The sequence below is a fragment of the Guillardia theta genome, assembly GCF_000315625.1.
Source record: "Guillardia theta CCMP2712 unplaced genomic scaffold GUITHscaffold_51, whole genome shotgun sequence".
NCBI classification, from domain to species: domain Eukaryota; class Cryptophyceae; order Pyrenomonadales; family Geminigeraceae; genus Guillardia; species Guillardia theta.
In genome coordinates, this window is record NW_005434623.1 from 481369 (window position 1) to 505086 (window position 23718).

At 57.4% G+C, this 23718-nt stretch overlaps 10 protein-coding genes across 10 annotated transcripts; 5 read left to right on the forward strand and 5 right to left on the reverse strand.

Annotated features, from left to right (window-relative positions):
* Positions 1–211: 211 nt before the first annotated feature.
* Positions 212–893, reverse strand: GUITHDRAFT_141111 (hypothetical protein; the record flags this gene model as incomplete). Its single annotated transcript, XM_005829637.1, has 5 exons — positions 212–376; positions 465–536; positions 570–698; positions 740–787; positions 834–893. The coding sequence occupies 5 exons, from the start codon at positions 891–893 to the stop codon at positions 212–214; spliced, it is 474 nt and encodes a 157-aa protein (XP_005829694.1).
* A 1638-nt stretch (positions 894–2531) lies between these two features.
* On the reverse strand, positions 2532–4496 carry GUITHDRAFT_153517 (hypothetical protein). The gene is made up of 9 exons (XM_005829638.1): positions 4080–4496; positions 3816–4034; positions 3635–3770; positions 3322–3574; positions 3179–3251; positions 2983–3047; positions 2827–2887; positions 2690–2780; positions 2532–2640 (listed from the first exon to the last, which is right to left on the reverse strand). The coding sequence occupies exons 4-9, from the start codon at positions 3378–3380 to the stop codon at positions 2609–2611; spliced, it is 381 nt and encodes a 126-aa protein (XP_005829695.1). The 5' UTR covers positions 3381–3574; positions 3635–3770; positions 3816–4034; positions 4080–4496; the 3' UTR covers positions 2532–2608.
* A 366-nt stretch (positions 4497–4862) lies between these two features.
* GUITHDRAFT_111387 (hypothetical protein) lies at positions 4863–5904 on the forward strand (the record flags this gene model as incomplete). Its single annotated transcript, XM_005829639.1, has 6 exons — positions 4863–4921; positions 4966–5044; positions 5103–5176; positions 5229–5257; positions 5531–5728; positions 5819–5904. The coding sequence occupies 6 exons, from the start codon at positions 4863–4865 to the stop codon at positions 5902–5904; spliced, it is 525 nt and encodes a 174-aa protein (XP_005829696.1).
* A 64-nt stretch (positions 5905–5968) lies between these two features.
* Positions 5969–6629, reverse strand: GUITHDRAFT_153518 (hypothetical protein). The gene has a single exon (XM_005829640.1). The coding sequence runs from the start codon at positions 6497–6499 to the stop codon at positions 6056–6058; it is 444 nt and encodes a 147-aa protein (XP_005829697.1). The 5' UTR covers positions 6500–6629; the 3' UTR covers positions 5969–6055.
* Positions 6630–7039: 410 nt separating this feature from the next.
* GUITHDRAFT_141114 (hypothetical protein) lies at positions 7040–10538 on the forward strand (the record flags this gene model as incomplete). The annotated part of the gene is made up of 16 exons (XM_005829641.1): positions 7040–7118; positions 7194–7334; positions 7391–7612; positions 7662–7744; positions 7784–7915; positions 7966–8169; positions 8249–8329; positions 8391–8495; positions 8566–8636; positions 8680–8822; positions 8868–9186; positions 9235–9358; positions 9506–9652; positions 9792–10118; positions 10160–10261; positions 10335–10538. The coding sequence occupies 16 exons, from the start codon at positions 7040–7042 to the stop codon at positions 10536–10538; spliced, it is 2484 nt and encodes an 827-aa protein (XP_005829698.1).
* A 16-nt stretch (positions 10539–10554) lies between these two features.
* GUITHDRAFT_111390 (hypothetical protein) lies at positions 10555–11046 on the reverse strand (the record flags this gene model as incomplete). The annotated part of the gene is made up of 5 exons (XM_005829642.1): positions 10555–10560; positions 10607–10679; positions 10726–10758; positions 10809–10936; positions 10993–11046. 5 exons carry the CDS (start codon positions 11044–11046, stop codon positions 10555–10557), a joined length of 294 nt encoding a protein of 97 aa, XP_005829699.1.
* Positions 11047–12947: 1901 nt separating this feature from the next.
* GUITHDRAFT_111392 (hypothetical protein) lies at positions 12948–14034 on the forward strand (the record flags this gene model as incomplete). The annotated part of the gene is made up of 2 exons (XM_005829643.1): positions 12948–13431; positions 13559–14034. The coding sequence occupies 2 exons, from the start codon at positions 12948–12950 to the stop codon at positions 14032–14034; spliced, it is 960 nt and encodes a 319-aa protein (XP_005829700.1).
* A 700-nt stretch (positions 14035–14734) lies between these two features.
* Positions 14735–15156, forward strand: GUITHDRAFT_111393 (hypothetical protein; the record flags this gene model as incomplete). Its single annotated transcript, XM_005829644.1, has 2 exons — positions 14735–15062; positions 15113–15156. The coding sequence occupies 2 exons, from the start codon at positions 14735–14737 to the stop codon at positions 15154–15156; spliced, it is 372 nt and encodes a 123-aa protein (XP_005829701.1).
* A 3988-nt stretch (positions 15157–19144) lies between these two features.
* Positions 19145–21178, forward strand: GUITHDRAFT_111394 (hypothetical protein; the record flags this gene model as incomplete). Its single annotated transcript, XM_005829645.1, has 16 exons — positions 19145–19187; positions 19239–19303; positions 19540–19585; positions 19632–19679; positions 19726–19766; positions 19814–19909; positions 19949–20014; positions 20058–20114; positions 20165–20287; positions 20343–20415; positions 20521–20576; positions 20622–20678; positions 20729–20809; positions 20856–20921; positions 20965–21045; positions 21095–21178. The coding sequence occupies 16 exons, from the start codon at positions 19145–19147 to the stop codon at positions 21176–21178; spliced, it is 1083 nt and encodes a 360-aa protein (XP_005829702.1).
* A 66-nt stretch (positions 21179–21244) lies between these two features.
* On the reverse strand, positions 21245–22051 carry GUITHDRAFT_153519 (hypothetical protein). The gene has a single exon (XM_005829646.1). It carries the CDS (start codon positions 21946–21948, stop codon positions 21445–21447), a length of 504 nt encoding a protein of 167 aa, XP_005829703.1. The 5' UTR covers positions 21949–22051; the 3' UTR covers positions 21245–21444.
* Between the last annotated feature and the right edge of the window lie 1667 nt (positions 22052–23718).

The following is a 23718-nucleotide window of genomic DNA, read 5'->3' on the forward strand; positions in this document are numbered from 1 at the left end:
CGAGACGAGACAGACAGACAGACAGACAGACAGACAGACAGACAGACAGACAGACAGACAGACAGACAGACAGACAGACAGACAGACAGACAGACAGACAGACAGACAGACAGACAGACAGACAGACAGACAGACAGACGAGGAGGAGGAGATGCAGGGAACGAAGGCATACGCTATTCAGGAACAATTTAAGTGAGGAGGGGTGGCTCTTTTACTTCTTCCTCCTATCAGCAGACCCTTGAGGGGTCGCGCGCTCCTCCACTCTCATCCTCCACGCGCCTCCTCCTCTCGGATGCTCAAGTAGAATCGCCTTCAACTCCTCGCGCATCCACTCCTGAAGGTTCTCACGAGTGAACGACCCCAGCACCTCCAAAAGCTACAGGGAGATCTGCAACAAGTTGCAGGAGGAGGAGGAGGAGGAGGAGGAGTACACTACCCACCACAAAGGAAGCGGGTTCACTTACCTGGCTTGTCGATTCTTTTGCCGCAGCAGGTTTGACATTGTCCCTGACCTTTGCTGTCGTCCTACTCCAGACCTGTCACCTTCGCCACAAGCCCTGCAGACTCACCGTGACGAGGGCCGAGCAGGATGAGAAGCCTCGCCTGAAGCACGTGAGGGAGGAAGAGGAAGAAAACACGTCACTTCTTCTGATCCTTGATCGTGCAAGAGGACTGCTGTCAACTCTCTTGAGGCGTTCCTGGCACCTTCATCACTCATAGCATCTCTCTCAGCACTCACCTTGTCCAGCAGGTAGTCGCCGGCATGCAACGACACGTGGCTCGAAGCCTGGCACAGCGCGTAAGAGCCTGACAACCTGCCGTCCCGTCCTCACCTTGCTCCACACATGCTCTGCCAGCCTGGCGTAAGAGGAGTTCATCGGATTCATGGGCATGTTGAAGAGCTTCAGGCGCTGCGTCCTCCACCCTGACCTTCTGTACCACCTGCCTCCCTTGAGACGCCTGAGTGGATGGCTGCTGCCGTACCTATACGAGTCTTCCTCCTCGTTAAAGCTTGAGAACGTTGTGCGCGTCTAAAATCAGCAAATCATCATCAGCACCATCTTCTTCAACGTCACCAGCATCATCATCATCATCATCATCATCATCATCATCATCATCATCATCATCATCATCATCATCATCATCATCATCATCATCATCATCATCATCATCATCATCATCATCATCATCATCATCATCATCATAATCATCACAGCAGCATCACATGCTCATCTTTGTAAATGTGTATCAGGTCGCTCTAAGATCATCATCGTCTGTTTACCAAGTCCAATGAGCTCATTGGCTTCCTTGTGAGCTGCTGAGGCTTTCTGGTCGAGATGAGTGAGAGGAAGCAGCAGGAAGAAATGAAGCAGCAGGAGCATAGCAGGCGCGGGAGCTGAGGCAGCGATAGGAGCAGCGAGGCAGGGGCAGGGGCAGAGGCAGCGATAGGAGCAGGAGCAGGAGCAGGAGCAGGAGCAGGAGCAGGAGCAGGAGCAGGAGCAGGAGCAGGAGCAGGAGCAGGAGCGGGAGCGGGAGCAGGCGCAGGCGCAGGCGCAGGCGCAGGAGCAGGAGCGGGAGCGGGAGCAGGAGCAGGAGCAGGAGCAGGAGCGGACTTGTCTTGCTGGACTTGGTCGTCTGAGAAGTCAAAGTGAAGCTTGAAAGGAGATGAGCCGAAGTCTTGAGCGTCGATGAGAATGTTGACAGCCTGACGAGGAGAATCTCTTGTAGAATGCTGCAACCAGTCAAGATGTCAAGCTCGTCCTCTCAGTGTGAGATGACAAGCACAGACACAGACAAAGACAGACACGAAGAAACGCTCTCACGCTATGCGATGGCGAAGCTTGGCTTGATCGATCATCGTCGTCAATGCTGGTCTCCTCCAGAAGTCGCACATCAGGCACTCTCGCGTGGATCGAGGCGACCGATGGTGCATGCGTTGCCTCGCGCTCTCTGCTTGCTCCCTTCATGCCGAGCGAAGGCGGCTCAGTCTCCCACCATGCGGGGCAGGAGGGACGAGAGGGGACTGGGCAGACGCAGGAGGATCAGCAAGGCGAAAGAGAAGAGCAGGAAGGGAGGGGGGGACGGTGGGGAAGCAGGAGGGGAAGAGGGGGGGGGGGAGAGCAGGAGGGAAGGAGGGGGGGAGAAGTAGCGGGGGAGGGCAGAAGGGATTCCAGGCCCTACCAGTAAAAGGGAACCCTAAAGCTGAACTCTGAGACGGGGAAATATTGGGGGATGGGGGGTGAAGGAGGAGGAGGAGGAGGAAGGAAGAGAGGGAAGGAGCATGATGAGGTAGAGAAAGCTCACAAGGTGAACCGTCAAACAAGTGAGGGATGAAAACAATCAGAAGTGAAGTGACAGACGTTACGAGGACGAGAGGTGGTGGAGACAACGCTTTGATCATGACCACGTTGATGGACAAGAAAGGTTTGAGAAGGAGGAGGGAGATGACAACAATGGAAGATGAAGAGAGCAGGAAGATGGAGAAATGATGAGAGATTGTGCTCAACAAACTGAGTGACGAGTCTGCTAGGGGCTTGAAGTAAAAGCTTTAGTTACGAGAAACAGGGCTGTACATGTCGTGCCCTCCTTTTCTATCTGCTAGTCTCTTCTATCTGCTTTTCTTGCTCCGCTTGACGCCTGCTGGCGGACAGTAAGGGCAGAAGGGGCAGCAAGAAAAGCTTCTGCTTACCTTGCTTCTTCCACTTGGGCGTCTTCTGGCCCTGCTGCTTCTTGAGAGCTTTCCTTCCCTTCTGCTTGAAGTCTTGCTGCAGCTCCGAAAACTAGCAAGGGTCAGCCTCGCACCTCCTCCCTCCTCCTCGTCTTCACCTTCCGCTTCAAGTACGGGTTGAGGCGCTCGTCGCTCAGAATCTCCTCCGCTAGATTGGGCCTGGCAGAGGTTGAGTTGCTCTTCGATGCCTGAAGACAGGAAGCGAGAAGATGGATGGGGGAGGGAGAGCAGCAGCACAAGCAGCGGCAGGACACCTTTGCTCTTTCCTCTTTAGCCTCGACGAGTAGAACTCAGCAGAGGTGCTCATCACGGTTCCAACCTGCAGCAACAAATCAAATCAAATCAAATCAAATCAAATCAAATCATGAATTCTCCTCTGGTGGCCTCTTCTTGCTTTCTCTCCTTGTTTTCTGACTTCCTTCTCTCTTGCTCTTCCTCTCGTCTCCACACCTGGAACAACTTGGGCGTGTTTTGAGGTTTTCTTTCTTCTTTGCGGTAGTGGCGCTTGGGGTCGATGGCATGCCTGGGGTGTTTGAGCTTAGAAGAGACAAGACGTCGATGGCATGCGCGAGCAGCAGTGCAAAGCAACAAACCTGTTGGCAATGAGCGCGATGGTATACTTGGCATCTCGATCAAGAGGAGAATTCTTCATGCCTGCAAGCAGCTCAACTTATTCTCACTCTCACTCGCTTCCTCTCCTTCCGACACCTCAGACTCTCTCCTCCTTCCCTTTCCTCCACGCGCCCCTCTGTCTAGTTCATTCTCTCCTCTCTCACCGAACCAATCTTTTTCTCGCTTCGTCTCAGCGTCAGGTCTGTTTTTTTCTCGCATTCGCTCCTTCTCCACCTGCGGACTCATCAGCATCACTCCCTCTCATCAGCATCATTCTCTCTCAGCGTGGCTTACCGTCAACTTCTTGTCGATTCCTATCAGCTTGCTCTTGCTTGTCAATGTCTCCGCGAGGCTGCAGGAAGCGTGAGGTCGCCAGCCCTCGCAACGGCTGCTCTCACTCTTCGCCTCTCCTGCTGCTCACGTTCCCTCCCTGCAAACGCTGCATAAGGCCAGCAAGGCGCAAGGCAAGTCAGACCAGGTGGGTTGAGAGGCTCGTTGCCAGCTGTCGCTTCTTCTTCTTCTCCTTCACCCTCTCAGACTCTCATAGCAAGTGCTACAGCAGCACCTTGTCGCCTAACAGCCCCGCTAGATTCTTCTTGAGGAGAGACCCTAGAGTCTTCCTCTCTCCTCCTGCCTGCCTGTCTCCAGCCTTGATTGCTTTCTTGCTGAAGAGCGATAGCCCCGAAAAGATGTTCTACAGCAAGCAATCAGGCATCTAATCGTTTCATGGGCAACTGACCGAGTCCTCGAGCTTCGTGTCCTCCGCATCCTCCCCGCTCTTCTCTGCCTCCGATGACTCTGACTTGGTGTCTTCCTCGTGCTGTGAGGCTGCACTGCTCTCGACTTTGCTGGGAAGGACTCGAGGTGTTGTATGTATCTTCTCCTTCTCGATGCCTTCAGCATTCCTGCTACCTGCTGGTGTGTCGGCGTCTCTGTCTTGCTTTGCTTGCGATGCTGCATCTGCCTCTGCCTCCTCCTCTCGCGCTTGCCCCTGCGTTTGCGCTTGTCTTGATTTCACCTGAAACTCAACAATGCGAGCAACTAGATCAGCTTTGAGCCCCGAAGATGTGATGCCAAGTGCGATGCAATCTTTCTTCAGCTCATCTTTCACTTTGGCTGAGAGCTCTTTCTGCAACCTCTTGGTGAATGCCTCATCATCATCCTGCCTGTTTTGTCCCTCCCCTCCTTCAACGTCATTATTGGCTTCCTTGCCCTTAACCTTTCGCGCCTGATGAGCTCTAGACTGTTAAATTGATGTCAGAGGAGCAAGAATAGAATCTCTACGCTGCCTCTCCTCCATGCATCTATCTATCTATCTATCTATCTATTCATCCCTCCCCCTCCCCCTCTCCCTCTCCCTCTCCCTCTCCCTCTCCCTCACCATTTTACGAATTTGTCTTCACGTGCCCTCAGGATTGGCCCTCGTCCCCTCAAGATTGGCCCTCGTCCCCTCATCCACTGGTCCCCTCGTCCCCACCATTGCCCGCATCGACATGGCTGGGAAACGCGAGGACCTGGTAGGATGAAAGCGTCGGAAGAGGGGCGGCGACGATGGCGCAAGATGTTGGAGGAGAGCAGCAGGTGATTGTCGACATGTCAATGACCAGCTCAAGCTGAGCTACCAGGTCTCTGGATTCCCTCCATGATCGAACGAGAAAGATATGGACCATAGTGGGAGTCGGGGTCTTGTACCTTCTATTCAAGGTTCGGATCTTGCTGCTAACGGATCATGCACGTGTGATGACAGAGTCTCATGTTGCAGCTCAGTCGAAGTAGTGGGAGAAGTGAATTCGTGGGCAGGATCGTGCTTATTGGGACGATCATCCTTGTGTTCAAGTGAGTTGCGAGCTGGTCTCTGGTAACACTGATGTCTCTGCACCTGTCGCAGCTTGAGCAAGAAAACTTCGAGCGGCAAGGGTGGGGGGGGGATAAGCTATGGCTCAATCGGGACATCGAGACGAAGAAGCTATCGGCAGCGAATGAGGAGAGGGATACGAGAATTTTATTACAAGCTGTTTGGTTCAGTAGTTGAGGTGGACTGCTCTAGGACTGACTTCAAACTTCGTGGAATGAAACAAGGAAGGGAGAAGGGGAGAGAGAGAACAAGTGAGAGGGGGACGCGGGAAAGTGGGGGGAGAGACATCAAGAGCAGCAGTTCAGGTGGTTTCGTAAGTGACCGACGGCAAGCAGGGAAGCCCCTTGCCTCCTCGCTCATCCAGGAGATGCAGGACTCAGCCAAGAAGATTACGCAAGAGCTTCGAGACTCGTCGCCCGCTGCTAAACCATGGCTGGCTGCTACATCGAACCAACAAACGATCGAGTGTTTGGAAAGGAAGGAACAATTACTGGACGCCAAGATGGAAGACATGCGCAGACTGTTACGGATAGGTAAGGAGTGCGCAAGAGAAATAAGAGGGAAGAGGGCACAAGCGAGACTCTGTTCTGTTTCCTCTACTTCTTCCTAATCTGTTCATGCAGACGCGCAACAGATTGTCAGCTTCCGCGATGACTTCACAAGCAAGCGCGAGCAAGAAAGACAATCGTCATCTACGGACACTGCCTGACATGACTGAGCATGTTGTGCTGCCGCTCATGATGTCACTCGACAACGTTGCAGTTGAAAGAGGTGCATGCAGTCAGGTGCTTGTTTGATTCGAATTAAAATTAGATGAGAAGGGAAGGAGAACTCTAAAAAGTCACCGCTGACCTCAAACCTCACTTTGCCTTCATCTTGCTGGCGTTGATAATCGACAAGATGAGCATCGTCAGGTAGACTACGAACCAGGCGGCATGGTAGAAGATGCCAAGCAAGATTGATTTCTTGATGCTTGACTTAAAATCCGCATGGAACACTCGAGAAGCATCCACTCGCCACTTGCCGGCCGTGTAGTTTGACAGCTGGTATGCGAGGTAGGGAACGTTGAGCAGCAGCAGCACCCACTGCCAGTCCAACATCAGCCACAGCATGCTTGCCCCCAGCACCATGAGCTCCATCGGATAGATTCTGTTCATGTCTCGCGCAAAGTCAGTCGGGTTCAAGAAGTCGCCCTCGAGCTCGGCGACCTTGAGCTGCTTCCAGGACTGCAGCAAGATCTGACTCACGTTGCACACAAAGGTGATGAGCTTAGCCCACGCGTCCCAGGAGGAAAGAAACACCATGAGCTCAGACAAGGACAAGACCAGGACAAGACCAGGACAAGACCAGGACAAGACCAGGACAAGACCAGGACAAGGCTCGGAGAAGGCTCGGGGAAGGCTCGGAGAAGGTGGGGCAGCAGGCAGGCAGGAGAAGGGATGTGCGTGCCAAAGGCCGACAATAGCCAAGGGTCCAACCCGCCTCAGAGTTTTTGAAGGATACCCACAAGCAGACCCACAAGTGAATAATAGCAAGCAGTGAGTTATTCAAATTTACTGTCTTTGAGTTGAAAATAAGATCAGCAGTGAGGTGGGCTTGCTTTCACGCTGAACATGTCCAATGCGCCTCGTGGTTGGGTGAGGGAAAGGGGCGAGGGGGAAGAGGAGGAGGGAGGGAGGTAAGAGAGCTGTACCAGGTGCGGGGGATGGAGACGGTGATGACGATGAAGCCACAGAGAGGAGAAGCACGGCGATGAGACGGTGATGAAGATGAAGCCACAGAGAGGAGAAGCACGGCGATGAGACGGTGATGAAGATGAAGCCACAGAGAGGAGAAGCACGGCGATGAGATCGCTCACGCTCCCTTGCCTCCTGGTCGCACTCATTCTCGTGCTCCCTGTTGGAGCTCGGTGCTGCTCCTACAGTGAGATAGGGCAACTGCCTGCACCTGCTTGTCGATCCACGTGTGATGTCTCTCTCTTCCTTCGGCGTCTGCAAGTATCACGCATTCGAGTGGCAGAACTGCGCGGGGGTCAGGAAGTGAGTGGCGAGAAGAGGAGGCAGGTAGAGAGTAGACCCGTCAAGGACAGGAAGAGCCATGCTTCCGTCAAGAAACCTCTCAAGAACCTTCGATTGCAAGGTGACACATACCTGCACATCACTGCTTGCTGCATGAGGATGACATTGCCATGACAGCTCTGTTTCACGCCGCACGCAATGGCAACGCAACAGCGCAGTATGAGCTGGGGATGCTTCAGATCCAGTGGCTGGAGAGGACCAGGCCTGAGAGTCGCTCCATCGTCTGTGCGAGAGCCGTCAAGTGGGTTCAACGAGCAGCGGAGGGAGGCTGCATGGCGGCAGAGGAGACCTTGGCTTTGTGGACACTAGAAGGAAGCCATGGAGTGCCGAAGAATCAACGTGCGAGCACCTCGTGCTGTCTTGCTTCTCTTACCCTGACTGTGAGCAGGGAAAGGATTTGAGCATATGCTCGCGTTGGCTCACAGGGGTTCCTTTCTCTGCATGCGGAGGGCTGGGTACTGCCTGGACGAGGTGATTCAAGTTCTTTCCTTCCCCGGGTGACCATGGCAGGGCGTCGGCGTCGATCGAAACCGAACGGAGGGCATCCGGTGGTACCGACGATCTGCCGAAGAGGGAGACGACCCCGCCGCCATGTACAACCTCGGCGTCTGCTACTACTATGGGCATGGAGTCCCCAAGAACGTCTCACAGGCACTCCTGCTCGCTCTTAGCGCGTGTGACTGATGGAACAGGCGTGCGAATGGCTGAGAAAGGCAGCGCTGTGGGGCAGAGACGAGTGGGTGCAGGTGAAGGAGGGAGCGGGAGAGCTGAGAGAGAAGAAACTGAGAGTGAAGGAAGAAACTGAGAGAGAAGGAAGAAAGAAAGCGATAGGGAGAATTGAGACAGCAAAAGACCAGCTGGTGCACGATAGCAACAATGACGAGGGCAAGGAGAAGGTGGCAAAGGAAGTAGCAACAGGAGCAGCAGAAGCAAGAGGAGGAGGTAGTAGTGGCGGTGGTGGTAACGGCAGATCAGGTGAACGAATACGCGAGTCAATTGAAGTCTCTTGGGTACGCGAAGGCTCAGTTCATGCTCGGCATATGCTACCTGAATGGAGTAAGTGACTTGTCAAGGGGGGGGAGGGAGTTTAAGAGCTCTAGGAGTGACTGAGAGGCAGGAAGGAGTTGAAGTGGACCACGAGACGGGAATTGAGCTGCTTTCATATGCGGGCGAGCAGAACCACACGGACTCGCTGCATCTGCTAGGAACGTGCTTCTATGAGGTGAGGGCGATGGAACAGCAGCGATAGCCTCCTCTTCTCTCTCCTGTTCCCTTCCTGATGGAGGAGCAAGGGCCTCGCTCTCGACGAACCCGACTACCTTCAAGCCTTCACGTGCTGGAGCAAGGCCGCGAGCCTCGGCTGGTTCCTGACACTCCATCCCCATGCTGAGCTGATGAGGATGCAGCCTCAAGTCCAAGCACAGGATAGCTATGTGCTACAGCGAAGGCAAAGGAGTCAAGCAAAACGAAAGGAAATGTGCAGCTCTGCTACTAGAGAACGCAGGGTGCGGTTGGAATGAGTCGCTCAAGGTGAAGGCAGGAGGAGGAGGTGGTGGTGGTGGTGGTGAATGAGCTGATGCCCAGTAGCTTGCAGGCTTGTGCTACATCGAAGCCAAGGGTGTGAAGAGAGATGAAGAGAAAGGGCTAGACCTCTACATGCAAGCGACTGGAGTGAGCATGGCGCAGGTTTTGGACCTAGCAGAGAGTGACGGCGGTGACGTCGAGTGTGTGCAGGCTCAGTATGAGATTGGACGGAGGTTCCTCAAGGCAGAAGGATGGCTCAAGACGCCAAACGAAGAGCGAGCTGTGTCATGGCTGGCACGAGCAGCAGACGAGCAGCACCTGGAGGCCATGGTTCTTCTTGCTCCTCTCCTCATGGACGGTAGCAAGGGAGGTGCAGCGTTAGGCTTGAGGTGCTTCAAGTGCAGCTCCTCTCCTCACGCCCTCTGACGCTGAGGCAGGAACGTGTCTCGAGGAGTGAGCTTGATAGCTCATGCTGCTGAGAGCGGGCATGCAGGGGCTCAGCTGGCCTTGGGAGACTATTACCACAAGGGCTTCCATCGCTTCCACAAGGATCTCAACCTGGTGAATGTAGTCTTGTCTCAAAGTGTTTCGCTTCACCTTGCTCTACCTCGACCCACATCTCCTTGCTGTCCTCCTCCTCTCCAACATCTCACCTCACTTGTACTCCTCTCTCGCTCCCTCTCAAGCCTTCCTACTTTCTCAGCCTAGCTAAAGTCCAGCTGGCAGGCGACCACGTGGTGGTCGAGGGCAGCGAGTCAAGGGAACGAGGAGGCGAAAGTTGGTCTCGTTGCTGACAGTGCGGGAGCTGACGGGACGCAGACGAGGCTGGGGAAGCTCTATGCCCGCAAAGGCAACGTGAGTGGCGTTGACCAGACCATTCGGCTGGAAGAGGAGGAAGAGGACGAGTACGTCAAGCTTGCCGCGGAGAACGGAGACCCCAAGGCAAGGAAGGAGAGTGACTTGACTCGCTGACGGGTCTTCACGACAGGCTCAGGTCGTGTTTGCTCGACGGCTACTTGGCAGCCAAGACATGCGAGAAAAGGGGGAGGCGGTGCTGCTGCTACAACGGGCAGCTCTGACAGGAGAAGCTGAAGCGATGTACGAGTACGGTCGCCTCCACCTCGATGGGAACCTGGTGAGGCCACAACAGATGCATGTTTGCCTATCGTTAACCATGAGGAAGATGCATAGGAGCGCGGAGACAGCATACCGATGGTTGCGGGGAGCCGCTAAGAAAGGGAACACAGATGCGATGTTTGCAGTTTCTCGCATGCTGATGGAGGGGGAGGGGGTGGAGAAGCGAGAGAGGAGAGGACGTCAGGTATACGTGCAGCTCCTCCTCCCTCTACTCACTTCCTGCAGTGGCTCACAATGGCTGCTAAACGCGGCCATGCCCGCGCCATGTTCAACCTCCACCTCCTCCTGCGTGGTGATGGCAGAGGCGACCCACAAGAACTTCGAGAGGTGCCTGAGAGAGGAAGAGGGGGGGGGGGGCAGGGATGGAAGGATCGGATGACTGACTATGAGACCACCACAGGCGAACGTCTGGCTCGAGCGAGCAGCGAGTGCTGGGCATCCCAAGGCACAGCTCTCTCTTGCTGTCAACTGGATGCAACAGGAGAACAACAGCACGGGGGGAACGCAAAGCGAGAGGATGCAGGACGCCATCAAGCTCCTTCAGAGCGCAGCAGCAAGCGGATATCAGCCTGCTCGAGCTCTTCTCATGCGAGCAAGACATTAACGTCATGGAACAGCATCTACTTCTGCCATCCCTCCGTCAGCTCCCCCAGCATGCTTCTCTCCTCTCACCTTGTCTTTCAGCTCTGCCTCTCTAGCCGCCTGCCGCCGTATCGAGCACCTCTGCCCATCGACCCGGCAACGCCTGAGCAGCCGTCATCACCTCCAGCCCCTCGAGCTCAGACCCTCACCCGGAAGCCTCGCAGGGCTCGTGAGGAGGATACCTGAGATGTCTCAACTCTCATCCGCTCCTCCTCTCCCTCCGCCCCCTCACCGGCAGTTGGTGCTCGGGCTACCTGCTGCGGTGCATGGGGGCGGTTGCCTCTTGCTCATAGCAACGCGCCCATGAGGCACGACAGGAGGAGACCGGACGGGGAGCCGAGCGGGAGAGAAACCTGAAGCCTTGAGAGATAGGAAGGGAGGAGTCAGTGGAACCATCAAAAGTGAGACTGGTTCACCAGTGTCATCGCCAGGGTGAAGCATACAATCACCTTCACAATCAAGTTGTTCATGCTCGCCCTCGTTGTCTGCTGTATCACTCAGTGAAGCAACTCTGACCTGATCTCACGTGTTTCCCTCCTCTTCCTCTCTGCCTTTGCAAACACACACAAGCCCTCCTTGCTCCCTTCCATCTTTCCTTGCTCAACCCTGCTGAGCTTCTATGCTCCTTGAATGTCCTTCATGTCGCCTAGTTGTTGGCTAGGGCACGGTGTTGCCCTGCAGCATATGGCCGGGAGCCTCCGAGCGCGCCCCGCGCACGGGCTCAGCGGCCGGGCGGGAGTCTCAGCAGCGGCCGACCGGTCCGGGCCCCGGCGGAGGCCCAGTACACGGCTTCCCGCGTGGGCTGGCAGTGCAGGGGCTGGGGTCAGTCACGTTGCAACCAGACCGCCGCCGGGACCCTCAACCGGGCCACCCAGCGCGAGTCGACAGTGCCAGTGCGGACCCCGGGCCGATAACAATGGGCCGGAGACCAGGTTTATCACTGAGGGGAATAAATCGGCCACCTCGACAAATGGCCGACAGGGCAGGAAGAAGAAGACCCGGCATACAAGTTGCCATCCGAGGGCCACCTGCTAGAGTTTGCGAGGTTCAAGCGGGAGCTTCCGCATAGTCGGGGAGGGGACGAGTTCACGCCCTCTGAGGGTCTACACCCCGCTGTTTACTATACGGCTATCGCTCGCTTCCTCGCTTGGTACTCTGACCAGCCCATGTCCCGGACCTTGCCCTCTCCTCATAGCCTGGACGTTCACTGCTCGAGATCTCTCCGTGCCCAGAAGCATCCTCTGGCGACCTTCTTCGTTGAGGCGCACGACTTCGTTCATAATGCTGGAGCGATCCTCTACCGTCGTGTCAAGGCTCCTGCACCGGCTGCAGATGGCGCGGCGATCCCACCTGCCCCGGCTGCTGTGCCTGATGACGCAGGACGCCCCCCGGCATCTGTGGTACACATCCCTGGTTTGCGCGCTCTCGTCGACTCGTCTCATGAGCACTTCATTCCTCCCCCTGCGCAGCGAAATGTGACCCCTCTTGTCATGCGCGTCTTCCCTCGCCATGTGCATGCTCGCGCTGCGCTGACCGATCAGCAGCGTGATATCCTCACCTTGCACAGCCGCAGGACACACTCGCTCAAGTCGCAGGATAGGGTCTTGCAGTCTACCATCTTCGCTCATTTTCCTGAGCGAGACCTGAGCCACTCTCCCCACCACTGACTCGGCTACCGCTGACTCGGAGGCTAGCGAGGAGGACTACCTCGAGCGGTACCGTGTTCCTGTGTCCAGCCTCCCTCCGTCCGCTGCCCCAGGCGGACCCCCGGGCAGCGCCGGCTCCTTGTCGGCGGCTGCCCTTTCTCCGTCCGCGGCCGCCCGCTTTGTGGCGGCAGCGGACGTCTCGACTGACAGTGGTCAGTCGGCTGCCTCCGGGTATCGCGTCTAAGGGATTTTCTTCCTCCTGCATGCTCCTGCTGCTTGTTGCTTGATTGCTTGACCCTTAGGCTGCTTGTCTGCGCGGCTTCGCGCTTGGGCTGGCGATGCCGCGTCTGGGTGCCAGCAGTGCTGGTTCTTTCCGGGCATGTGTTTTGTGTGTGTTTGTGCAGCTTCTCGCTGTGGACTGTGTGCCTGGAGGTTCAGCTTGTTCCTGCTTTGTTTTGCTTGAGGCACTTTTTACCCTCTGCCAGTAAAGCCTATACATCTGCGACGTTGGGTGCCTCCCCACCCGGGCAACGCCGGCTCCTTGTCGGCGGCTGCCCTTTCTCCGTCCGCGGCCGCCCGCTTTGTGGCGGCAGCGGACGTCTCGACTGACAGTGGTCAGTCGGCTGCCTCCGGGTATCGCGTCTAAGGGATGTTCTTCCTCCTGCATGCTCCTGCTGCTTGTTGCTTGATTGCTTGACCCTTAGGCTGCTTGTCTTCTCCATGGCATGCCGATCTGCCAGTGTCCGACGGAATGTGATGGATGTCAGCGCGAGCTCGATCCCTCCGTTGCTGCACATCATCTCCAGACCTGCAAACGCCGATCCTCCAAGCTTCCCACGGCGCATGACAACCTTACTCGTACGATTCGGTCGATGCTGAACGAAGCTGGTCTTCAGAGTGTCATCGATACAGTGGGGGATCCTCGTTCTCGACGGCAGGTACCCTCCCATCCTCATGGCCGCAAGATGAAGGGCGATATCCACATCCCTGGAATCCGCGATCGAGGGTCCGAGCAGTACGAGGGCTTGATGGCGGACGTGACGTTGGTCCACCCTTACATCGGTAGCTCTGCCGACCTGACCAAGTGGGGGGAGGTCAACCTCGACGCCCTCCATGCTGCAGCGTCTGAGAAGATTCGCAAACATCGCGCTGCATATGCCATGACTACTCCTCCTCGAGCGTTCATCCCTCTTGCCATCTCGACGGACGGTACCCTGCATCCTGACACCCTCCGCTTCATCTGGTATCTCGGTCCACCCTTACATTGGTAGCTCTGCCGACCTGACCAAGTAGACCAAGTGGGGGGAGGTCAACCTCGACGCCCTCCATGTTGCAGCGTCTGAGAAGATTCGCAAACATCGCGCAGCATATGCCATGACTACTCCTCCTCGAGCGTTCATCCCTCTTGCCATCTCGACGGACGGTACCCTGCATCCTGACACCCTCCGCTTCATCTGGTATCTCGCGGACATCATTCCTCAGCGCTCGATGCCTCTTGAGGATGCGGCGTTTGGTCGGCACTTCGTGCCTGATGACGGCCCTGCTGCTGAGGTCTTGGCTCGCAAACGCTCCGCCACCTATCAGCGCCTCACCATGCAGCTTACGCTGGAGGCGCTCTTGTCTGGTGCGAGGCGCATGACGCCCTTGCGGGCGCAAGCACTTCTCGAGCCAGAGGACAGCTCCTCCTCGGACTTTGTCGAGTCGCCCGAGGGGAGTCTTCGCCGGAGGTCTCCGACTCCGATGGGGGAAACCCTTCGAGTGGCCCCGACGATCGGCGCGGAGCTGGCGAGGCGTCTCCGTCCCTCACTGTGACGTCGGGTGCCTCCGGAGAGCTCGACACCACTGGGGTGCTTGCTGCTGGTCCGAGCTCGCCTGCTTCCTCCCCGGCATCGGTCGGGTCACGCCAGTCCTTGGGCATTGCCGCGGCGTCGCCGCCGTCACGGGCGGCTACCACTGACTTGGCTACCGCTGACTCGGAGGCTAGCGAGGAGGACTACCTCGAGCGGTACCGTGTTCATGTGTCCAGCCTCCCTCCGTCCGCTGCCCCAGGCGGACACCCGGGCAGCGCCGGCTCCTTGTCGGCGGCTGCCCTTTCTCCGTCCGCGGCCGCCCGCTTTGTGGCGGCAGCGGACGTCTCGACTGACAGTGGTCAGTCGGCTGCCTCCGGGTATCGCGTCTAAGGGATGTTATTCCTCCTGCATGCTCCTGCTGCTTGTTGCTTGATTGCTTGACCTAAGGGCTGCTTGTGCTTGAGGCACTTTTTATCTGCTGCCAGTAAATCCTATATTGCTTGTCTGCGCGGCTTCGCGCTTGGGCTGGCGATGCCGCGTCTGGGTGCCAGCAGTGCTGGTTCTTTTCGGGCTTGTGTTTTGTGTGTGTTTGTGCAGCTTCTCGCTGTGGACTGTGTACCTGCCGGTTCAGCTTGTTCCTGCTTTGTTTTGCTTGAGGCACTTTTTATCTTCTGCCAGTAAATCCTATAAGGAGTCTCGCGGACATCATTGCTCAGCGCTCGATGCCTCTTGAGGATGCGGCGTTTGGTCGGCACTTCGTGCCTGATGACGGCCCTGCTGCTGAGGTCTTGGCTCGCAAACGCGCCGCCACCTATCAGCGCCTCACTATGCAGCTGACGCTGGAAGCGCTCTTGTCTGGTGCGAGGCGCATGACGCCCTTGCGGGCGCAAGCACTTCTCGAGCCAGAGGACAGCTCCTCCTCGGACTTTGTCGAGTCGCCCGCGGAGTCTTCGCCGGAGGTCTCCGACTCCGATGGGGGACACCCTTCGAGTGGCGCCGACGATCGGCGCGGAGCTGGCGAGGCGTCTCCGTCCCTCACTGTGACGTCGGGTGCCTCCGGAGAGCTCGACACCACTGGAAGATATAGGATTTACTGGCAGAAGATAAAAAGTGCCTCAAGCAAAACAAAGCAGGAACAAGCTGAACCGGCAGGTACACAGTCCACAGCGAGAAGCTGCACAATCACACACAAAACACAAGCCCGAAAACAACCAGCACTGCTGGCACCCAGACGCGGCAGCGCCAGCCCAAGCGCTGGGTGCTTACTGCTGGTCCGAGCTCGCCTGCTTCCTCCCCGGCATCGGTCGGGTCACGCCGGTCCTTGGGCATTGCCGCGGCGTCGCCGCCGTCACGGGCGGCTCGGCTACCGCTGACTCGGAGGCTAGCGAGGAGGACACTACAGAGGATTTACTGGCAGAAGGTAAAAAGTGCCTCAAGCAAAGGACTACCTCGAGCGGTACCGTGTTCCTGTGTCCAGCCTCCCTCCGTCCGCTGCCCCAGGCGGACCCCCGGGCAACGCCGGCTCCTTGTCGGCGGCTGCCCTTTCTCCGTCCGCGGCCGCCCGCTTTGTGGCGGCAGCGGACGTCTCGACTGACAGTGGTCAGTCGGCTGCCTCCGGGTATCGCGTCTAAGGGATGTTCTTCCTCCTGCATGCTCCTGCTGCTTGTTGCTTGATTGCCTGACCCTTCGGCTGCTTGTCTGCGCGGCTTCGCGCTTGGGCTGGCGGTGCCGCGTCTGGGTGCCAGCAGTGCTGGTTCTTTTCGGGCTATGTGTTTTGTGTGTGTTTGTGTTTAGCTTGTCCTGCTTTGTTTTGCTTGAGGACTTTTTACCTTCTGCCTTTCCTGCTTTGTTTTGCTTGAGGCACTTTTTACCTTCTGCGAGTAAATCCTATACTGAGTAAATCCACTGGCGTGACCCGACCGATGCCGGGGAGGAAGCAGGCGAGCTCGGACCAGCAGCAAGCACCCCAGTGGTGTCGAGCTCTCCGGAGGCACCTGACGTCACAGTGAGGGACGGATATAGGATTTACTGGCAGAAGATAAAAAGTGCCTCAAGCAAAACAAAGCAGGAACAAGCTGAACCGGCAGGTACACAGTCCACAGCGAGAAGCTGCACAAACACACACAAAACACAAGCCCGAAAAGAACCAGCACTGCTGGCACCCAGACGCGGCATCGCCAGCCCACGGAGACGCCTCGCCAGCTCCGCGCCGATCGTCGGCGCCACTCGACGTGTTTCCCCCATCGGAGTCGGAGACCTCCGGCGAAGACTCCCCCTCGGGCGACTCGACAAAGTCCGAGGAGGAGCTGTCCTCTGGCTTATGCCAGTAAATCCTCGCACCCGCTCGAGAAGTGCTTGCGCCCGCAAGGGCGTCATGCGCCTGGCACCAGACAAGAGCGCCTCCAGCGTCAGCTGCATAGGGAATATAGGATTTACTGGCAGAAGGTAAAAAGTGCCTCAAGCAAAACAAAGCAGGAACAAGCTAAACCTCCAGGCACACAGTCCACAGCGAGAAGCTGCACAAACACACACAAAACACAAGCCCGAAAAGAACCAGCACTGCTGGCACCCAGACGCGGCATCGCCAGCCCAAGCGCGAAGCCGCGCAGACAAGCAGCCTAAGGGTCAGGCAATCAAGCAACAAGCAGCAGGAGCATGCAGGAGGAAGAAAATCCCTTAGACGCGATACCCGGAGGCAGCCGACTGACCACTGTCAGTCGAGACGTCCGCTGCCGCCACAAAGCGGGCGGCCGCGGACGGAGAAAGGGCAGCCGCCGACAAGGAGCCGGCGCTGCCCGGGGGTCCGCCAGGGGCAGCGGACGGAGGGAGGCTGGACACTGGAACACGGTACCGCTCGAGCTTGGTAGTCCTCCTCGCGGCTAGCCTCCGAGTCAGCGGTAGCCAAGTCAGTGGTAGCCGCCCGTGACGGCGGCGACGCCGCGGCAATGCCCAAGGACCGGCGTGACCCGACCGATGCCGGGGAGGAAGCAGGCGAGCTCGGACCAGCAGCAAGCACCCCAGTGGTGTCGAGCTCTCCGGAGGCACCCGACGTCACAGTGAGGGACGGAGACGCCTCGCCAGCTCCGCGCCGATCGTCGGCGCCACTCGAAGGGTGTCCCCCATCGGAGTCGGAGACCTCCGGCGAAGACTCCTCGGGCGACTCGACAAAGTCCGAGGAGGAGCTGTCAATAGGGGGGTATAGGATTTACTGGCAGGAGGTAAGCAAAACAAAGCAGGAACAAGCTGAACCGGCAGGCACACAGTCCACAGCGAGAAGCAGAAGCTGCATAGTGAGGCGCTGATAGGTGGCGGCGCGTTTGCGAGCCAGGACCTCAGCAGCAGGGCCGTCATCAGGCACGAAGTGCCGACCAAACGCCGCATCCTCTTGCTTGAGGCACTTTTTAAATCCTATTCTCAAGAGGCATCGAGCGCTGAGCAATGATGTCCGCGAGATACCAGATGAAGCGGAGGGTGTCAGGATGCAGGGTACCGTCCGGCGAGATGGCAAGAGGGATGAACGCTCGAGGAGGAGTACCAGCCCATGTCACGGACGGTACAATGGATTTACTGGCAGAAGGTAAAAAGTGCCTCAAGCAAAACAAGCAGGAACAAGCTAAACCTCCAGGCACACAGCACACAGCGAGAAGCTGCACAAACACTCAAGCAAAACAAAGCAGGAGTCGGAGACCTCCGGCGAAGACTCCTCCTCGGGCGGGGTACTTTACCTTCTGCGATTAAAACTTAGACCTTTGGTACTGCTGCAGCGTCGTCGCCGTCGATCACCGATGGCCGGGCCCTGTTGGAAGCAAAACAAAGAAGGAAAAAGCTAAACCTGCCATGCACACAGCGCACAGCAAGAAGCTGCACAAAAATCAAGACCAAAAGTACACTGGCAGGCTGGCAACTGTCACAGCGGGGCCGCGCCGAGGCCGACCGTCTCAGGCTGGTGCTTCGAGGGTGCCCCGCCGGGATGCACACGGCGGTGGCAACGCGGCGGGTCCCGGCGAGCCTCCGACCGTCGGTGACGGCCGGGCCAGACGACAAGAGAATTTTACTCGCGGCCGGATCATCGGATCAGGGTAAGGCCCTCGGAACCTGGGAGCCGCGACGGCGAGTGCGGCACTGCCAAGCTGAACCAGACCCGGGCTACACTGCCGCTGACTGAGCCCACGCGGGAAGCCACGGTAGACAAGCCGCAGAGAGGGGCAAGCAACGAGCACCGGCGTCACTATATCGGCACACAGCGGCAGCCGGGCCCGGTGGCAGCCCGGCTGACTGACCGCCGCCGGGGGCCCTAGTACGTCCGCCGCAGCCGCTTGTCGGAGTCACCAGTCACTGTGGCACGGTGGGCCTGGCAGAGCCGGGTCGCGGACGGAGAAAGGGCAGCCGCCGACAAGGAGCCGGCGCTGCCCGGGGGTCCGCCTGGGACGACTGACGGTCGGACAGCGGTCAGTCGGATGCCTCCGCCGCCGCCGCCGGCCGGGGTCAGTATCGCGTCTAAGAGACTGTTTCATCATGTCTCGGAGGTCCCCATCATTGTGCTCCTGCTGCTTGTTAAACCTCCTACAGACTGTTGCTTGCGGCCCTCCCTGCTTGAGTCTGCGCGGCTTCGCGCGTAGGCTCAGCGGCTGGCGGTGCCGGGCGTCTCAGTCTGCGCGGCTGACAAGACTGCCGGAGCCTCGGAGGCTCATCATGAGTCCCCCGGACCCGGCATGCGGGCCTTCCGAGTTCGGCCCGGCCTCAGTTGAGTTAAAAATCAGGTCGATAGTAGGGGTCAGCGAGGGGAAAGGGGTGGGTGGGGTAGGTGAGGGTGTGGCGGCGGAGGTATGGGCCCGAGGAAGAGCGGGCGAGGGGATGGGGGAGGGGCCGGAGGAGCAGCGGGAACGCCGGGAGCAGGGGGAGCAGGGGGAGCAGGGGGAGCAGGGGGAGCAGGGGGAGCAGGAGCGGGAGCAGGGGGAGCAGGAAGGTACGAGATTTCACAGTGTCTCCGTTAGAGATTCTGACAGCATGGTAGTGTTCTCTCACCTGCGAAAGCGTCGAGACTAGACATACGTACATGGCAACAACCCCAGGTCCTCCCAGACTTTACCGCATGTTCCATTAACTATGAGTGAGGATAGATCAGTTCTTTCATGAAACTGATGGGCTTTGACCCTCAACCGCTTGAGAATGATGGTGAGTTCCGTGTAGACACATGCTCTGAGGATGAGAGTCTTGCACCTACAGGCGTTCCCGCACGCTACTTGGCAGACTTGGATGAGGATGATTTCATGCTCTTGGGGCTCTCGCAGGTGACCGTGAGATTCGCCTAGCAGTAGTTGTGTTGCCGCTAGTTCTCATTGCCCGACATTACCCTTGTCTCGCGATGTTTGAAGGCGGCAAATATTCCTTCTGCTCGGCCACTTGAAGCAAGAATGCTCGTGACATCTCTTAAGAAGTAGCCGAGCTAGAGTGTACATCCCTCTCAACCTTGGACCCTCAACCTTTTCTCCTCATTTCATCCTGCCCCCCACTCACGATCCACCAGGAACAGGCACGACTTTTGGTGTCCGACGTACAATGTCTTATTACAGGTAGGATTGGAGGGTTCAAATCGTGATTGCGTTGATGCTGGTCCAGGCGTACCGGTGGAGTTAGAGCTTGCCGATGCTCCAACTTCAGCGGCCGGTGAGCAACGCGTTGGGACGAGGGGTTGTTAAAGACACCGAGGCAGGGTCGCTTCTGTTGAATCACCTGGAAAGGGGAAGCGAGCAAGTACTGTTACGACTGTTCCATTGTCTCTTGGTTGACTTCCTCTGTAGGATCAAATCCTTGCCGCCAAGACTTTGCCGAAAATCTGTCCAAGAGGGGAGAAGCGAGTAGTGTCAGCACTGGCGTGCAAGGTGCAGGGCATTGAGGTGTGAGTTAGACGCAGCCCTGACAAGGTCTACGGGCAGCTAGAGGGCTGCTCACCGAAGCTCTTAGTCGTCGTGATTGAAGCTTTGAGAGAGCTGGCTCCCAAGGTCTCACGCTCCGAGCTCATCCCTGCTTGTGACTATGACCCAGGGCGATTCTGGGATGATCAACAGTCTGAGCAGATACCTTTTTGTCGATGATGCGAAGGTGAGAGGTGCTTGCTATCGATGGTGGGTCGCGAATTTGGGATGTCTCAGGTGCGACGAGCGACGATTATGGCACTGCAAGGTATCATAGAACAAGACGAGAGGAACCTCAAGTTGGCAAACATGCTGCTTGCTCACCTCGAAGACTCCGACCCTTCGGTCCGTGCTGCTGCGGTCAGGATGCAAGCTTCTGCAGCAGAGAAGAGCTGACCTGTTGACCTGTGTGCAGACTGACGCTCTCGGAAATTTCAAGAAGAACGATGAAGACATCCTGTGGGGTATCCGTCACAAGATCGACTTCGGTCCTCCTTTTGCTCGAGCTGCTGCAGTCCGTACCCTTTCTCGCCTTGTAAATCAGCTCTGGCTCGAGAGTCCGACGACTTGACAATGACCTGAGGTACATGAAGGAGACCAGAACTCCTTGTCCATTGTCTTCCACGCACTTCAAGACCCCGAAGAGCAGGTGATGAAGGAGGTCACTGATGGTAACAGTCTCACTAACCCGCAGGTTCGGTCGTCTGCAGTCAAGGTGATCACCGACGCGAGCCTCAGCGCTCGTGACGACGTATATGGAGACACGGAGATGTGAGACGTGGAAGTGAGATGCTGTGACAGGGAGTACGCGAGAGATTCTTGAGCCTCACGCTGCAGTACATGCTGCATCCTCTCCCTGCTGTCCGACAGTCGGCTGTGCAGGTCGAGCGTGCCTATGACCCTTCGTCCCTTGACTTTCAACTGTCAGGTTGCAAGCAAAGTGTCGCTCAAAGGGAATCAGAGGATATGTGGTCAGATGCTCTTCATGCTGCAGGTGAGGGAGAGGGGAAGGAGAGGAAAGGTTGACGGGTTCACAGGATTCAGACTGGGGGGTGAGAAGAGAGGCAGCGCTTGCCTTGTCACTGCTGGGGGATCGCACGGACGACAAAGTGATGCAGGTACAGGAGACTCAGCTTTTCCTTGTGCTGATTCGCTGAAATCCCGCAGGGCTTGCAGGCGCTCCAGGGAGATTGCGAGCGCCATGTCAGAGAGGCAGCAAGAGAAGCTTCTACACGGCTGCAAGGAACTTGAACCCAGCATGCCACGCGAGGGACAGCTAGGGATAAGTGGAGATAGGGGAGGATGGAGATGGAGAAGCAGGAGGGTTAGTCTCGTTTCACTTCAAGGTAACTTAAAATCTCTAGATCTGATGAGGTCTGTCACTTGCGAGAGATGTCAAGGACCACAGAGCAGCTGGACTGGAGCCCGGGAGAAGCAGGCAAACTGCACGTGCGAATCAGACTGCCGCCTCCAGCTCCGCCCCAAGATGGAGAGTGAGGCAGCAAGGAAGATGGCTGTTAATGGTCTCTGGGAAGCTCGTAGACAGCTGGGGGTTGGAAGAAAGCGAACCAGCCGTAGCCGGCGGTGAGGATGCTTAGGATCACGATCTTGAGAGCCCCGAAGAAATGCCCGGCCATCGTCCCGTCATCCTGAGCATGTGCCGCCACTACAGCGGCGAGGGATGCGGCGAAGCAGCCGAAGTAGCCTTGGATGAAAGCTCGCTTCACGTATCCGTCGTCCACCTTGGCCACCACCCACACCAGCCAAGCCTGCGTGCCAAGAAGAGCACCGTAGAGGCGGATCATGAAGTGGGCCACAGAGCCCTGGGAGTTGCTGGCGCCAGCGCCCGAGTGAACGCCGTCAGAGACAGAGCCGTCGGTAAAGAAGACGCCAAAGGCCTTGGGGAAGACGAAGGCGATGAGACCGGCGAAGGCAGAGACATAGACCTGGAAGAGGAAGAGACTGCGGAGCCTTCGCTTTTGTGAGAGAGCCTCAGGGAGAAAGGCTGATAGATCCGTCATGTCGCACTATCGGACTTCAGGGAGAATCTAAAAGGAACATGAGATGATAGATACAACTTTCAAGTATTGCATGATAGCATCGGTTGACCAAGTCTTTTCTCATGACCTACTGGATCTTTTGTCATGTCCGACCTACTACTAAACTTCTTCGCTTCATTGTTTAACCAAATCATCTGAATCACCATGATCCATTTCAACATGATTGTATTCTCTGAGGACCCAAATCTGTTCTATTCTGCTTCTTCACATTTCCTTTCTGATAGTAAAATACATCGTTACCTCTCATCACTTCATCTATGCTATCATCTCTCCTGTCATCCTCTAATCGCTTCATCTATGACATCTATTACTCCTTCTCTCCTCCTCTCTGTCTGCCATCCTTTCTATCCTGCTTTCCCACTTTCTACTACAGCACCCCTTGTCATGGCCGCCATGCTCGCGTGCCGGGTTCAAATGGAATGGAATGATTGGTATTTTTTTCATCAAATATTTGAAATGGTAATGGCAGTATTGAATCGAAAGAGAGAAAATTGGTGTATGGCATGAATCAGACATTTCCAATTTGCAGTCTTTGAATATGAATGCCATTCGCATCAGTTCAATTTTCATAAGAGATTTCTGCCTGGGTCTTGAAATTTCAAAATATTATTATACTTTGAGGCCCGGCGTAAACTTTACTCAGTTACCGATCCGGGAGAGTCCGACAGAGGTGACCGTCTGACTCAGGGCCGGGCGCAGCCGCCGCGGCACCGGCCCGGCGCGGGCCGGGCGTGGCGATTGGCCGCAGTGGACCGTCCGATCCGACTCGGCACTCAGGCTGATGATCCGACTGAGTGCCCACTCTCAGGCTGTCACAGTGTCGGCCCCGGACCACGGTCACCACTAGCTCCCGGCGTCACCGTCACTGTGTGACTACACTCAGTGTCACGGTGATCGGACTCCCGACTCGTCCCGCCGGAGTCCCCGTCACCGCGTGACCGAGGCCCTCAGTAGGCTGACCGTACCGTAGTACGGGCTCAGCGCCCGGCCGGGCGGCCCTGCCGTGGCGTGAGCATCATGACGGTTCAATGGTTGGCACTGTGCCAGCACGGTGGCCAGTGCGGCACACGCTCAGCGGCACTGCATATCAGGCTGAGTAGCCTAGTAACCGGCGGCCGCCCCGTCACGAGTCAACGGTCCGGGTTGAACCCGGCCGGGGCCGCCGTCAGTAGACTCCGAACCGGGTTCAGCCGCCGGCCGGGCCCCGCCGGTGACCGGTGCCGATCCGGCGCCCGGGGCCCGGGGCGTCAGATTGATCGGAGTGACGGTGTGACCGTCCGACCCCGGGCCCCGGGCCCCAGGCGGCGGCTGGGTTCCGTCCCGTACGGTACCGTCGCGGCCGGTCACTGAGTAGGCGCGGCCCGGCGCGGCCCGCCGGCGCCGGGCGCGCGGCTCCGACCGGCGTACGGTACTGACAGGGCCGTACCGTAGTGACAGGCTACCCGGGGCCGGGCTGCAGTGCGGCCCGGCCGGCCAGCGGCGGCCCGGCCGCAGGCCGGAGGCTGTCACGCCCGGCCCGGGCCGCGGCATTCAATGATGCGGCAGGCCCGGGCCCGCCGGCTGTGCGGCGGCGGTGAGTACAGATGACGTACGGTACGCGACGAGCCTCGCAGAGAGTTGGGGATCGAAATGTACTACAATACCTACACCCCACCCCACCCTATAGCTCAACTTGAATGCCTAGATGAGGGGTCCACTGGTCAATTGGGGACTGACACTGGCTCATAAAAA